The sequence below is a fragment of the Bombus pyrosoma genome, linkage group LG6 (assembly GCF_014825855.1).
Source record: "Bombus pyrosoma isolate SC7728 linkage group LG6, ASM1482585v1, whole genome shotgun sequence".
NCBI classification, from domain to species: Eukaryota; Metazoa; Arthropoda; class Insecta; order Hymenoptera; family Apidae; genus Bombus; species Bombus pyrosoma.
In genome coordinates this window covers 2,318,833-2,333,108 of record NC_057775.1, presented here as the reverse complement: position 1 = coordinate 2,333,108, position 14,276 = coordinate 2,318,833, and the positions used below count along the sequence as shown (strand labels likewise).

Sequence of the window (14,276 nt, the reverse complement as noted above, 5' to 3'; positions counted from 1 at the left end):
GCAATTTTGTCCATTCAAAGTTCTACCACAATTTCCAATTTTCTGGTGTGTCCATGTTCGATCGAGTGGAAGAGATTCAGATGCAAGGATCAAGAGTGTCGAGCTATAAGAACGTGTGAATTAAAGTAAGATTTAAAAAATTCGGGACTAGTTCGTACGATGTGGCAGTTTTTCAGGCAGTCAGAGGTTCAACCTTGCCCCGTTTTACGTCTCCTCTGAACACAACAATGGAAACGCAATGGTACAACACATTTCACTTTTTCGCAACGTGTGTACCGGGGAGCCTAAAAGTATTGCGCGATTTCCTACGTCTTACCGCGAGAGAACTCGCCTCCTAGACACAATGTAGATTTGGCCGTGTACCGTAAAAGCGTAATTATCATCTTTCGAAACGTGCCGGGGTCTTTCCAGAAACGTCGGTCCGTTTCCTTTACGAAAAAAGGAGAAACACTGTAATCTTGGCTTTAAACGTTCTTATGCGTGGTTTCTTTACGAAAAGTGTTCTATTAATGATTAAGTGACATGAAATAAAAAATATTGTAAAACGTGGCATGCCACTGTCATTCCACTTGCATTTCTACTTGTACGTGTTTCGCTAAAAATTTTGAATTTTACAATTATGCGTATAATAATACAAGTAAGAATTCGGTTATTGCTTTTGTAATATTCTTTTTACACATCTTTTATTTAATAGATATTATAATTATGTATACGTTATACTGTCTTTTATTGTGAGATTGCTCTTAAGATCCCGATACATTTATTTTAGATTTATAATGTAAGTATATTTGTAGAGCATTTTCTACAATTTCTATTCTGTCTCTTATTTACTATAAAATATAGCCAACATTTGTATTCTTTAATGATTTGTTATATGATAATCTTCTTATACTTTTCTTTCATAAAGTATTCTAGGCTATTCTCTGTATCATACTCTTCCTACTTTCCTTGGAATATGTATTTTTTCTTCTCCTACTGAAATTTCCATTTTCCATACGATAGTTTCTCTGTATATATAATTAATTTCTACATATTTTACATTTGCCCTATATTAGGTAGCATAACTAAGTAAGTTTCTTCCATCATATTTTCTTATAATTTAGATAATTCTAATGTCTCTACGTTTCTTACCTTTACGTTACGTTAGCGTTACGATAACAAAATATCTTCCATAAACATAGATGCATCAATTTGTATAAGATAGTCCAGTAGCAGTAAATTAATTTTTTCAATTAACGCATATCATCCATACGTGGCGTATTATAACATATTCCTTCAATTAATTAAAATATAGCATTTTTAAGATGATATTCTAATTGATCTATTAATGAATTTTAATTTATTCAAGTACTCTATAGAACGATATAATTGTCTAAATAAATGCTATTGCAATTATCTGAAACAACGTGCATTATATTTACCAAGGCTAAAGCGTATCCATTTTTATACAATTTAATTTTTCCTACTTACAACAGCTACTTCTCCTTCTCCTTAAAAGAACAAATATCCACCGCGACAATATGCAAAATACCGATACAGCTTTCTTTACGGGTGTATCATCAATTTACTCGCTCTCGACACTCAAGTTCGTGCAACGAACAAACGTACGACGTTCTCGCATAATTCCCAAAGGGTTAGGTTGTTTTTGTTTCTCGAGCGAAAGAGCTCTCCACCGGAGCTGCTGTGTACGCAGATAAGGGGCATCGATTCGATCGACTGGATCGGAAGTAGCCCCATCCTCAGCAGCGGGCCGAGTGGCTCGATAAGACGCGCGAATCGCGCGCGAAATGCCGAAGCTTATTTATTGGCAGTCGCGTTCCTGCGTGCGGAACGCCGTGCCGTGGCTTCCACGCGAACCCGACCGAATACTTTTCTGTGATTCCAGCCATCCCGAAGCCCACGGACCGCGTTACATTCCTGCTTCGATCTTCCAGCGATCTCACCAGGTCTTCTTCCTTCACGGAGCAACAGCACCCACCGGGTGTATATTCACGCGCCGCGGGAGCTCGCATAAAACTGCTCCCGAGTTTGGTGGGGTCAAAGATCACGTTACCAGCCGATAAAGATCTCACGTGAGTGATTGTCGATGATATTTCACTTAAGGGATCGTCAAAGTCCACCGCGCACACGGCCCGATACCAGGAATTTCTTCCTGGCTACATCAACCCTTCGCTTCGCTCTTTCTACTCAACTTGTTCTCCGGCTGTACACGACTTCGATTACTTTGTGTAATGTCTCTACCTGTCATGATACTTACGTATTAGTTGTGCATTATTTACCATATTTGTTGAGATAAGTATATTTTGATGCTTTAACGTAGTTGTGATACCTTTTGATATATGGCTGCTGATTTGACTCCATGAGACAGAAAGTGGAGAAAATTGATAAAATCGTGCGAAACAAGCGTCAATCGAACAAATTGCTTTAGCAATAAAATTGCACAAGATTTGTTGAATGGAGTTATAATCACTTTGGCCTGCGAACAACTCATCCTCGGGTTTCGATCGTGTTTTTAATAGGGCGTTGCGCTTTGTTCCTGGACAATTCCTGGACATCGCCGTCCTTTTTCTAAGTGCAGATACCTGAAAAACCACAAGTATCACCTTAATACAGTTCTAAATACATGCATAACTGATATACTGGCATAACGATTTACGCGGAGTTAAACATATTGTTTCTTACTCTAACACAGAGTTTCTTACACGTAGATCACATAAATGGAGTCTTCCGGTTCAAAAAAAAAAAAAGGATATTTAAGAAAAACGTCAATGTAAGTTGCACGAGAAAATAATGAAAATCTAGAAAGATGAGAATAAATTTTTCATATTCGTTGTTACTGTCCGTATTTTACTCTAACGGAATCTCTTCTTTTCGAACGAAGCAAAACTTCATTCATTTTAATCGTAGTCAGTGTTATGCGAGTAAGGTTAATGCTTATGATTGTGCTTCCCACAAGTCAACTAAAACTGATCAGAATTAAAACAACGTATTTAGAATTAATACAATCAAATAAGAACTTACGATTTGTTAATATATTGTAAATAAACTAGACACCATAGAAAAATAATTTGTTGTCCACGTAAATCGAGGAATCGACTTTTTAGAGAAATCTATGATTAGAATACTATAGATAGAATACATCCGCCAGACAATATTGCCAGTCACGAAGATTAAATTTATTCTTTTTGTCAAGCACGAATGTTCAAAGTTCACGATACAAGAACAATGAATTGCATTATAAATAGAAAGAAATTGACACTTAAGTTCCTAAATCAATATCAATCCGTTATCGCAGCTATTTATTTGCGGTGGCGCCACCTCTTGCAAATTAAGGGGAAATCCAGGTGTATATATATACAGACATGTGTATTCATAGAGCGCCACTCAACACGCAGCGAACGTATCACTCGTTGCTCTTTCTTTATCTTATTCCTTTTTCCCATTTCCTACGCTTGTTTCGCATTGGCTCGCGATGTGTATACTTCCTTGATAGTAGGAGTATGCGTTCGCAGTGCCATTTAATTAACTAAACGTAGCATAGACCGATAAACGGCACGTATCAGCCATAAACTTACCACCGCCTTCGACGCTGCTGATAACACTCTATCGTTGTTAGTTTCTTACCCACTGTTATGTCAGCAGCAGTGCACGAAAGTACCTTCACGCCCACGTTTCCTTACGTATACCGGGGATAGGAACTGCACGTACGGTAAAGAAGTATGCATTCGTGCGCTACACGCGTATGCATGTGGGAGTCGTACAACGTTCGTCAGAGATGGCAACAAACACCCCCTACCGAAAGAACGGTTTTCAGCTTGACGTCTTTCTTACTGCAATAATTTAGTAAGTTCTCCACTGATCGTAAAATTCATATTTCACATTAGAGTGAGGAGAAATTACGTTTATTCGTTTTCGAGCGTTATTCAAATTACCTGATGCAAATAGTATGCAACTGTTCTTTTTATACGAAAACCAGTAGGATGCAAAATTTTCGGCATTATAAAATGGCACCGTCCGCGTACCGTTTCGTATCTCGCTACTAGTATTACAATTTAAATGATGGAAACTTCGTGCTTGATAAAATGAATAATCAATCAAGCTTATAAATTTCTACTTTAACATATGCTGTCACGTGATTGAAACACGATAAACTGCATTATTCGCAGAGATCGATTCAGTATATTGATTTCGTAGTTAATTGTATTTTACGGGATTCCACGATCATTATTACGGAATGCGTAGAAACGATTATTCGCATGGTATTCCACTTCCCCTAGTTAATTAAGGTAACAAAATATGTTAACCATTTCCTCTTATCAATGAGCGTCGATTATGCCAACTTCTAACTACTGGAATGTTCTTAATTTCTGCGAACAATTCAGTCGATATATATCTTGTATCAGATTCAATCCTCCTATCTGCTTTAAGATTCAGTTTTCTTCGATTTAACCAAAAACGATGAAATTTGGCATATTTTAATAATAATTGGAAAACTAAATATCAAGGATACTTGTCTCTTTTCCAAAGAATACTCCAGCATCTTAGATATTTATTCAATTTTTCTCAATATTTTTAAGCAAAACATTCATCACATTACATTATTGCTATGAGTGCACTCGTAATTACGTTGCAGAAGAACTGTATCTTTTAAATTATTAACTCACAACAGTAGTTCTTCTTCTAAAGACGATTAATTTTCATTCAACTATGAGTCGAATATGTCTCGATACAGTTTAGTTTTTATAACGTCGATTCTATCACGTTGTGCGTCTGGTATCTGACTACTAGAACGCATGATTATCTAAAAAGCGGAAAAATTTCATACGAATCGAATTGCGATTAAATTATGATAACTATGAACGCAATATTCGTCGATTTATTGTACAACCTATTACGAAATGCTGCCAATTGCAATCGACTTGCAACATGTAAAAGCAGGGGAACCAGGGGTAGGTACGCGTTGAGTCAATCTGATATGATGCAATTTCTATCACATCTGGCTAAAAGCGGCAATCTTCGCGCTCGTAACACCTACGGCCATTAATAATTCCTACCCGGTTCCTTTACCACGTGGGTTTTCTCTGTAGAACTGCAAACGACCATTTCTAGAGGCACGTTAAGATCGCGGCTTCTGTGTGCGTAATGCAGTGGATGCGTCTTGGTCGTTGGTTGTCCGACTCTTGACTCGATTTCGCGACCGCAACTCGAGAGATATATCTCTCCCGATTTCCTTCCCTCTCGTTCCTTCCCTCGTCTCTTTTCGTTTCTTTTTGTTACTCATCCATTCCTCCGTCTCGCTTACCTACGGCTATACCGGCTCGTTCCCTCTTTCTTCTCGTCCCTCTCACCCCTTCCGTGGTTGTGCTGATTCTCCCTTCTCCTCCCACCCCGCCAATGGGACAGGGAGATAGCAGACCCCGTCGAGGAGACAACATAAAGATTTAAGACTCCAAGATGCGCCAATAAACATGCTGCGGCCGTGCAGTCAGCCTGCGCTTCTCTACTGCGTTCGCTTCTGTTCCGTTTCATTCGGTTCCGCTCTGCTCCGTTCCGTTCCGTTCTGTTCTGTTCTGTTCTGCTCTGTTCTGTTCTGTTCTGCTCTGTTCTGTTGTGTTCTGTTTCACAGCCAGCATACGGGCAACGCGCATGTACATATGTGTGTATATATATATATGTGTGTACGTGTACATACGAGCACCGCTTCGTCCACCGTACACACGAGGATGCAGGTTGCCTCTCGTATGCACGTGGTGCCACTGCGCGGCTGCGTAACGTGCTTTCGAAAAGTGTCTCGATGCGTATGCAGATACGCGGCTTAGCATGAATAGTATCTAGATCCAGCCGTGGATAACCCGCAACGATACCAGCAGATCCGAGCGCTGAAGCTGGATTTCTACTAGAAATCGCCAACACCGGAAGAGCCGTTTCTTTTTTCTGTTACATAGAACCGGTAGAAAATATTTGCCTACGCAAGATTTATACATAATTATCATTTTATCTTTCTCTTCTTTTTTAACTCAAACTAATCTGCACGAGTATACATTAGCAAATTATGCGCGGGGCCACTATTCACCGGCATGCAACTCCTCTTGCTCCGGACACTCTTTCATTTACCGCCCTAATACATTCATTAACGTTACGAAGATCGTTAAATGGATCTGCCGTCCCGTTCCTCCCACGACAAAATCACTTGTCCTTTAAAATCCATTCGAAACATCGTCCAAGTGATCTACGACTTCTACTCGAACGCGTCGCTGTCGCGGAGGAAGAGGCCTTCCGGATAACGAGACAGAAGTACACCTGCCGCGTTCGTAGAGGAGGCAGGACACAGGCTGAAAAGTTTTCAATGCGAGGACGGTCGTACACCGCAAAAGTAGTAGATCGGGACGTTGGTCGTTGAAGCGGCAAGAGGGAGCCAACGGTGGAACCGTTGCTACTGCTCCAGCTTCTACTTTTGCCTGTCCTCTCGCTCTCCTCCGGCCCGGCTTATTTATTCCTCTCTCTGTCACTGCCTCCCTTTCTTCTGCGACTTCTTCTTTATTTCTGTCCTTTTGCCCGTTTTCTGCTTCCGCAAACGACAGCCGCTTATTTATACCCCGTCTTTGCATCGCGCGGGAGCGAGCGAGGGCGCTTTTGCGTTTACTCGCTACTGCCGTTCTCTCTGCCGCTTCTGTGTTCCTCCGCCAGTACACTTTGATTCTCTACCCTTTCGCTCTCGCTCCCTTTGTCGTTCGATACTCCTTCTCTTTCCCGTCCTCCCTCTCTCTGTCTCTACCTCAAACCGTGGCCGACCCGTGTGCTAGCGAAAACATCAACGGCCAGGCACTTTGCTCACGAACACCGTGAGATGCGCTCGATGCGAGAGGCAATTCCGCGACTGCATCACCTGTCAACGCGGCATCGCGTTCCAACAGGTCTATATTACATGCAGCATGTGGCTAGTGGCTACTCTCGGTAATCGCTGCTGAGCCCGCCACCACCGACTAATTCGCCCAACGAGAAATTTATGACGGCTGCCGTTTTTTTCGATACGGACGCGTTGCTTAGGAAATAAGAGGCAGCGATGCTCGTTGCCAGGAAACTTGATCGATATTACTAATTTCGTTTATACTGTTAATATTAATTTCTGTTGATTACATAGATATACAATTGATCTATCTTATTTTTAGACTTGTGCATGAAAACCTCGTTTCTCGGGTAAAACTTTATCTATACATAATTTCGAGATATTTTAAACATATTTAATCGAAACAATTTATACGTGGTCGATGAGAATTATTAGGTGTAGGATGGGAAATTTCTTCGGATATCCTCAGACTATCGATACACATTGCCGACATTCCAAGATTCCCAACTAAAAGGATTAATATGTATTATTGATACAATATTGCCAATATTACACAATGATGTTGTGAACTTTGAAACATCGACTATGCTATTGATCGTCTGAGAGTATTCTTACGATAGAGCTGATACAAGTTTTTCCAATTTACGGATTAAAAAGTTATCTAGATGGGACACAAGATGTCATTAATCTTTCCCAGATACTAAATCTATGTCTTTAATTCCTTTATTGTCTAATGTCTTTAATCTAATTCCTTCAAATGATTATTCTGTTTATTTATGAGGCCAACGAGGTTTAGATAGTCTTGTCAGAGATCTTCTCAATATTCAATATATATTATTCTTTTTTTAATATGATTAGTGGTTGTCAATAGAAAAAATAGAATGAATGGATGGTCAAAGTCGTATACGTGCTAATTAAATTATTCTGACGCAAACAATTAGAAGTTAATCTTTTCAATGTGATTTATTACCTACAGTTACTCGGATATGATTTGACTGATTTAAAGTAAAATGAAAAGTTAGCAACACCGCGTGAGAAAGACACAACAAGTTGTAGAAATGCAAACTAACTCTGTTCCCTGGTAAAGTTCGAGAATTTGCATCATCTCTGATGAGATTCTTTATCAGAAAGCCGGATTTCGCTGAAACCAGTGGTGGCTTACGCAAATTGCATAATTATGCAACGATGAAATGTTGCGTTGGCTCTAGCGCGATCTTTTGATGCGCTGATTCCCTAGATCGTGAAATATGACGCAATTGAGTGGATTTGACGTGTTTCCACTCGAGAAGAAAAAGAACAGTATCTTGACAGGTTCACAAGTTGGGAATTCCAGGAGAAAACTTTAAGAAAGATTATGAATTGAAGACTGATAGCGCCCGTAACTGATAAGGGAAGCTTAATTTTTAATTCGTCAGCAAGAGGACTAAGTAAATATTTCTATATTTAGCTCGCAACAAATGGGCGTGTTGCTGATATAGTCAATGTGTTTATTGAAATGGTACGCCAATCTCACCTAGATGCTCTATATCTTCCGAATCAATTTCGATAAGCGCGTATCGATGACGCAAGGGATCTTTTGTGCGAGAAAAAAAGAGCGAATCGTTAAGTCCGATCACGAAATAGCCGAGCGATTGGAGGCGCGGTACGAACTATGGTTCGTGCTCGCCCCTGCTAAAGCTCCGAAGACCCGAACAAATAAATGCTGAAAAGAGGAACAAAACCGACATTATGTGGCATTAACATACAAAGTATGTCAGACCCGCGGTCCGCAGGCATAACATAGTATCGCGGCGTTCGCATACCCCGCCCGCTTTGCAGTGACCAGCAAGACGGGAAAGCATTGGAAAGAGACCAATCCCGAAAGCGATGTTTATAAAAGAGAGAAGAGTAAAGGAACGAAAGAGAAGGGTGAGAGGGAAAAAAGAGAAAGAGAGAGAGAGACGCAGCGAGTGTCGAATGTGCTCGAGTAGAGGCGATAGATCGTGTGCAGAATAGAGAGGGCAGAATGATGAACGCAGAAAGGTGTGCGTGCTGTGGAAAAGGAGCAAGGAGGAGGACGAAGGAGACAAGGGTAAAGAAGGAAAGGAGAGCGAGAGAAAGAACTGAAGGAGAGGAGAGAAACGTTTACGCTATCCGCAGTCCTCCGAAGTCCAGACCCATCCCGTCTCATCCCATCGTTTCGTTGTCCCCGTGTGTGCCACGCGGTGCGGCTTAACGCAAAAGGGCCCACAGAGCGGGAGCAGAGTAACAGAACGCGCAGGAAAGGGAAAGATCCGAAGGCAGCAGCAAGCCGGTGGCAAAACGAAAAATCGGCCCGCATATATCGAGCTGGCCTGCGACGACGACGACGACCGCGGTGGCGGCGGCTACGACGACGAAGTTGGGACACACACATAAAACCAAAGATTCCTTGTGTCCCCGCTGCCTAGTGGACTCCTGATCGGCTACCGCTAGCGATGGTTGCGAACTTGGTTAAATACAAGAGAGAGCCTCTTTCAAATAAACAACTACATACACGATTCTACATTCTTATATATATATATCTTTTTATTTTTATTGATTCTATTTGTTATACTTTCCTTTTTTTAATTAATATCGAAAATTAAGTTATTGAAAACATAGATAGATTGCAAGAACAAACATTCTGAATGCAAAAATTTTATAAAATATATTTAACAAATATATAATTTAAGAATTTGGTTGTATAAGATATATGTAATTAGAAAAATATTGAAAGTTTATATTTTGATTTTTGAAAATGACCGAATTTTGAATTTTATATAATTTGAAAATTAGCATTTTCAAATGCATCACAAGTAAAGTCCTAAAATTGTTAACAATCAATGTTAATGATTAATAAATGAAGTACTTTTGGGAAGTATTTTTTTCTTTTTTTATAGCTTTTGAAGCAACTTTTTATAGCAACCGAATAAAAATTTTGATAAGATAAAATTTTAATTACGTTTGACTTCAGTTTTATGCGATACATTGTAGCTTTCGTTTCGATAACTACGGACATTAACTATACATATGTATGTATCTCTATTTAAAGAACGTTTCCTTCCAATTTCAAATGTTGCGCATGCCCAACGCTATTCACCGCCTTTATGCAGTTTTTGCAGTTTTGTGTTTACTTTTGTACTCAGAAGCTACTAGCGGAAATTTATACTTGTGTCTAAGATTCCATATATTCCAATATATTTACACATGTATTATTCTATGGTATGGGGCCCCCAAGAAAATTATTAATTAAAAATTCGAGAAAATGAGTCAAATCGAAGAGAAATATAAAACACATTGTTCTAATTATACTAACTAAATGTTTATTTCCATAAATATGCATAGAAAATCCAATGATTGAAAAAATGCATTAACCTCCTAATGTTTACAAATGAATCAACAAAATCAATTAACAATTTTAATAATTACTGTAAACAAAACAACATTTCTTTAGAAACAATTAAAAAAATTTATATGTGAGATATAATGTAAAAGTTAACGTAAAAGTAAATTAATATCATTGGAATATAAGCACTATTATAATTTGAATTATAGACATTTTCTTGATATGGACAAAAATATAATATTATTTCGTTTTTTTGTTAACATATATTAGGTAACCCTTTGAAGATAAAATACCACGACATTTTAGATGAATTTGGTATCTTGTAACCCAATATGAACTTGTATTAGCGTTGAATATTCCATTTAGATCTTCTTGAGGTAGAATTTCTGTAAGTAAAAAAGCTTAATATTGGATGACATGTTATTTACTTTATTATTATTATTGTATCAAAGTACACTTACGTCCAGGATCATTATGTGTTAGTAATTGCACATCATTTTCTTTAGTGAATGTTTGCAAAACTGGTGGTACAACACAACATGTAGCTAAACTAATTTGTACAATATTTGGCTTTATCTGTTCAAATAAAGGTAATATAAAATAGACACAACACTATAAAAGTAAACATTAAAAAAAATATGAACAATGATAATTTTACATTTGCCCATTGAAATAGGTCAATAAATATATTTGTGTTGAGATCACTTAAACCAACACTTGATAATTTGCCAATTTTCACATACTCTTCTACTCCAGTCCATAGGTGTTTCAATGATTCTAATAATTCTTCTGGACCTTCCTTGCTTGAATAAGCAATTACTAAAGACTCAATTGCATTTATATTTAGAAAACTACAAACTGAAAAGAAATTATATGCAACAGAACATTATTTAAAATGCAATCTGGAAATAAGAAATTATAGCTCATACCTTGATCTACTGCCTCTTTCAGTAGGCTTACATCAGGTGATGAAATAAATACCTTCACAGTTATCTTAACATCTTCTCTATTGATATCTTGCAAAGCATTGTCTTCTACACCTTGAATCTGAAAATAAGTAACTTTTCATTATAACGATAAGTTCTTCAAAAACATTAAACAAGAAATAAGAAGTGATCATACAATTATTGGATTTTCGCCAGTGCCATCATTGTCTCGAAGTATAATTTTTAGAGTTTCAATTAACTGAAAAATAAAAAGATACCTGTAATCTGTCATAAATATAATATTTTACTCAGCTTTAATAGAGACATAACCTCGAGAATTATGATCCTGATTATGATATATGGAAGACTGATATATGGAATTTATCATTGAAAATTCAAAAACTGACCTCATCTGTAGAATTCTGACTTGCTTTTGCTTTTGCTTCATTTAAGGAAAGTATATTTCCAGTTCGAATTAGTATATTTTGAGATAACATAGTATAGTACAAAATCGCAAACAATGTTAGCAAGCGCGTTGCAGATGACTAACTAGAAGTATTACGAAAACTAATGACATAGATCGTAATCAACGATCACTTGCTTACGATGAATTTAATCGTAGATGACGTGGCTGACTAGGCAATTTTAAATCTAGAGATAATATCAATAAAATTTCAGCATGAAAGAATTTATATACACACATGCATGTGGCTTTCTGAATTTGTACTACAAACATCATATTATTCGAACCATTCTTAACGTTTGTTAAGCACGAGTTGCTTTCAGGCTATCTGCGCAAAAATGCACTTATTAGACAGTCATAATTACGTAATTAGCATTCTAGAATTACAGATTATGTAATTGTAAACAGTTGCCTGGAACATATTTCTTTGTATAATTATATGTACATCATATATGTATATATAATTGTACGTATATTTATATGATGTGTGAAGCAGAATTTGAGTTTTATAAATTACATTATGCAATTATACGTTCGAGCATCACTAATACAATCATTTATGATTAAATTCTGTATAATAAAAGTGATATAATTTTTTTAACAGCAAGAAGCTATCAATTTTATAATTTTTTGGAAATTTATGATTTTGTTTACGTCCATTACAAATTCCAATGTACACACATCGAATTTGCATTTTCAATATGTGTAGTTCTACAAACATAAAATGCAATGTTAGATTGATAGAATTCAGTTATCGAAGTAAATTAAATAACACGTTAAATTTTAATTACGATATTCTTATTGCAGGCATAATGTATAGTTGGTTTTGGTTGGTAAAATACAATTGGTGGTACTCAAAAATAGACTTAAATCAAGCAATAAGATTAATAACATAGATACGGTATTTCATTGGTACCTACAGTATCTACGTATCCACTTAATATATTAATAAAAATTTTAAGTATAACAGATAGCGCAACAGTCGTTGTAATAGAAAAATTAAAAAACCACTCTATAAAATGGATGCATCACGGCTATCGGTGATGCGCAAAAAATAAATACATTCTGCTTTGCATTTATAATTTACTGAAGTCTATGTAGTAACAGAATAGACTGTAAAAAGTAAACTTATTAATAATAAAATTATAATTGTGCAATAAAAAATGCCTGCTGACATACTTGGATATATATATGCCGCTACAGTAGCGGCTGGTGGTGTACTTGGTTATGTAAAAGCCCGTAAGTTTATATACTATTAAATATTATTATTATTATTCTAATAAACATTAAATACAATTTATTTATAAAATTATTTGTATCATCTTTGATTAATTACTTTTCATATTTGATTCTTTATCATATAATTTTTATTTATTAAAAAGCAATTAATAGAAAATACTTTCTTAAAAAATAAAAATTATGTAATTTTTTAAAGAATCAATTCCTTCTCTGGGAGCTGGACTTATCTTTGGATCTGTTTTGGGCTATGGAGCTTATCAAACGTCTCAAGATCCCACAAATATTAGAGTTTCTATAGCAGCAACTACACTTCTTGGTGGAATTATGGGTTATCGTTATTATAATACTGGTAAAATAATGCCAGCCGGAATAATTGCTCTACTAAGGTAATATTTTATATAATTATGTTGTATATTTGTATTATATAGAATAATTATAATAAAATTAAATTCTTTTTTAGCTGTTTAGTATTTGTGAAAACTATTGTAAGGTCTTTTACTGGTACAGCCCTTGTTAATGAAACATTAAGTAAAGAGAGTAAGACGACATAAATATAAATTTTTCTGATAATTCCATAATTTTTATTTTATTGTCTAAAATATAATAAATATGCATGTATAGAATATACATAACATAGGTAGTTTAGGATGAGGAACAATTAAATCTATAAAAAGGGAGAAGAAAGTAACTAAGGTAGACTGTACTGTGTGTATTGGGTGTATTGTACTGGATGTATTGGCTGTGGTACTTAAAATGGTTGACCTGATGAATGTTAGGAAATTAAATATTGTGAGTCTAAATCCCAATGCTTGAAACCTTTTTTGTTGTATAAAACACTTTCCTTCAGGAATAAGATTTATGTTTGTTACAGTACACTATTTGTTACAGTATGTATAACTTGAATATATCTATTCCAATAAAGTTGTCTTAAATGTTATTTAATGTTGAATTATTATAAATATGTTGTTAAATAAAGAATTAAGATAATTATTGGAATTTATACTTTATTTCTATTTTAATTTTGTATCTTGTTATACAAAATGAACCTTTTTAAACCAATGATATCTGCTGATATTATTTTGGTAGCATTGAGCATTGACGTCACTTAAACTTACTCTCTTAAATTTTGTTATTTTTATACACGTGTATACCTGTGTTATTTAAGCAGTTAATTAAACTTCAAATCCATCTGTATCAACATAGTGTTGGTAACGGTGGAGATGTACTGCATATTATGAAATAAGTATTGCATACAATGGAACAGGTATACCATATCATTTCTCACTTTATGAAATACATTTGAAAAGTAACAATTTGTTTCCGATACGTAAGATCATAGAAAAATTCGAATGTATCGTAACATAGATTGTGAACTTAACATTTACTGCTCATTGCGCAATATTACGTTATAAAGTAAAAATAATATACACAGAAGAATTACATACATAGGGTTTA

The 14,276-nt window shown here is 36.1% G+C and overlaps 3 protein-coding genes and 1 long non-coding RNA gene across 6 annotated transcripts; 2 read left to right on the top strand and 2 right to left on the bottom strand.

Moving 5' to 3' along the window:
* Positions 1-498: 498 nt before the first annotated feature.
* LOC122568550 lies at positions 499-3,548 on the bottom strand. The gene is made up of 5 exons (XR_006317106.1): positions 3,022-3,548; positions 2,330-2,582; positions 1,471-2,241; positions 1,132-1,396; positions 499-1,046 (listed from the first exon to the last, which is right to left on the bottom strand). It is a non-coding gene; the product is annotated as an uncharacterized LOC122568550 (long non-coding RNA).
* A 35-nt stretch (positions 3,549-3,583) lies between these two features.
* LOC122568548 lies at positions 3,584-9,496 on the top strand. Its single transcript, XM_043728423.1, has 3 exons — positions 3,584-3,843; positions 7,824-8,918; positions 8,987-9,496. Exons 2-3 carry the CDS (start codon positions 8,853-8,855, stop codon positions 9,242-9,244), a joined length of 324 nt encoding a protein of 107 aa, XP_043584358.1. The 5' UTR covers positions 3,584-3,843; positions 7,824-8,852; the 3' UTR covers positions 9,245-9,496.
* Positions 9,497-10,251: 755 nt separating this feature from the next.
* LOC122568545 (glutamate--cysteine ligase regulatory subunit) lies at positions 10,252-11,959 on the bottom strand. 3 transcript variants are annotated; one of them, XM_043728416.1, is made up of 6 exons: positions 11,821-11,959; positions 11,316-11,378; positions 11,123-11,240; positions 10,852-11,051; positions 10,655-10,769; positions 10,252-10,579 (listed from the first exon to the last, which is right to left on the bottom strand). In XM_043728416.1, exons 1-6 carry the CDS (start codon positions 11,824-11,826, stop codon positions 10,434-10,436), a joined length of 648 nt encoding a protein of 215 aa, XP_043584351.1. In that variant the 5' UTR covers positions 11,827-11,959; the 3' UTR covers positions 10,252-10,433. The 3 variants fall into 3 exon arrangements, with proteins under 3 accessions (XP_043584351.1, XP_043584352.1, XP_043584350.1); XM_043728417.1 differs by having other exon boundaries at positions 11,870-11,888; XM_043728415.1 differs by lacking the exon at positions 11,821-11,959 and adding an exon at positions 11,527-11,718.
* A 633-nt stretch (positions 11,960-12,592) lies between these two features.
* LOC122568547 (transmembrane protein 14C) lies at positions 12,593-13,758 on the top strand. Its single transcript, XM_043728421.1, has 3 exons — positions 12,593-12,821; positions 13,018-13,207; positions 13,282-13,758. Exons 1-3 carry the CDS (start codon positions 12,746-12,748, stop codon positions 13,370-13,372), a joined length of 357 nt encoding a protein of 118 aa, XP_043584356.1. The 5' UTR covers positions 12,593-12,745; the 3' UTR covers positions 13,373-13,758.
* Positions 13,759-14,276: the final 518 nt, after the last annotated feature.

What these genes read in the sequence shown, in the direction of transcription:
- LOC122568548 (XM_043728423.1), top strand. Translation starts at nt 8,853, where the DNA reads ATGATGAACGCAGAAAGGTGTGCGTGCTGTGGAAAAGGAGCAAGGAGG. An exon ending in GGAGGACGAAGGAGACAAGG is followed by an intron (nt 8,919 to 8,986) that starts GTAAAGAAGGAA and finishes CGCTATCCGCAG; the next exon opens with TCCTCCGAAGTCCAGACCCA.
- LOC122568545 (XM_043728415.1), bottom strand. Translation starts at nt 11,616, where the DNA reads ATGTTATCTCAAAATATACTAATTCGAACTGGAAATATACTTTCCTTA. An exon ending in GTCAGAATTCTACAGATGAG is followed by an intron (nt 11,379 to 11,526) that starts GTCAGTTTTTGA and finishes TTTATTTTTCAG; the next exon opens with TTAATTGAAACTCTAAAAAT. An exon ending in AACACATAATGATCCTGGAC is followed by an intron (nt 10,580 to 10,654) that starts GTAAGTGTACTT and finishes TTTTACTTACAG; the next exon opens with AAATTCTACCTCAAGAAGAT.
- LOC122568547 (XM_043728421.1), top strand. Translation starts at nt 12,746, where the DNA reads ATGCCTGCTGACATACTTGGATATATATATGCCGCTACAGTAGCGGCT. An exon ending in ACTTGGTTATGTAAAAGCCC is followed by an intron (nt 12,822 to 13,017) that starts GTAAGTTTATAT and finishes AATTTTTTAAAG; the next exon opens with AATCAATTCCTTCTCTGGGA. An exon ending in GGAATAATTGCTCTACTAAG is followed by an intron (nt 13,208 to 13,281) that starts GTAATATTTTAT and finishes ATTCTTTTTTAG; the next exon opens with CTGTTTAGTATTTGTGAAAA.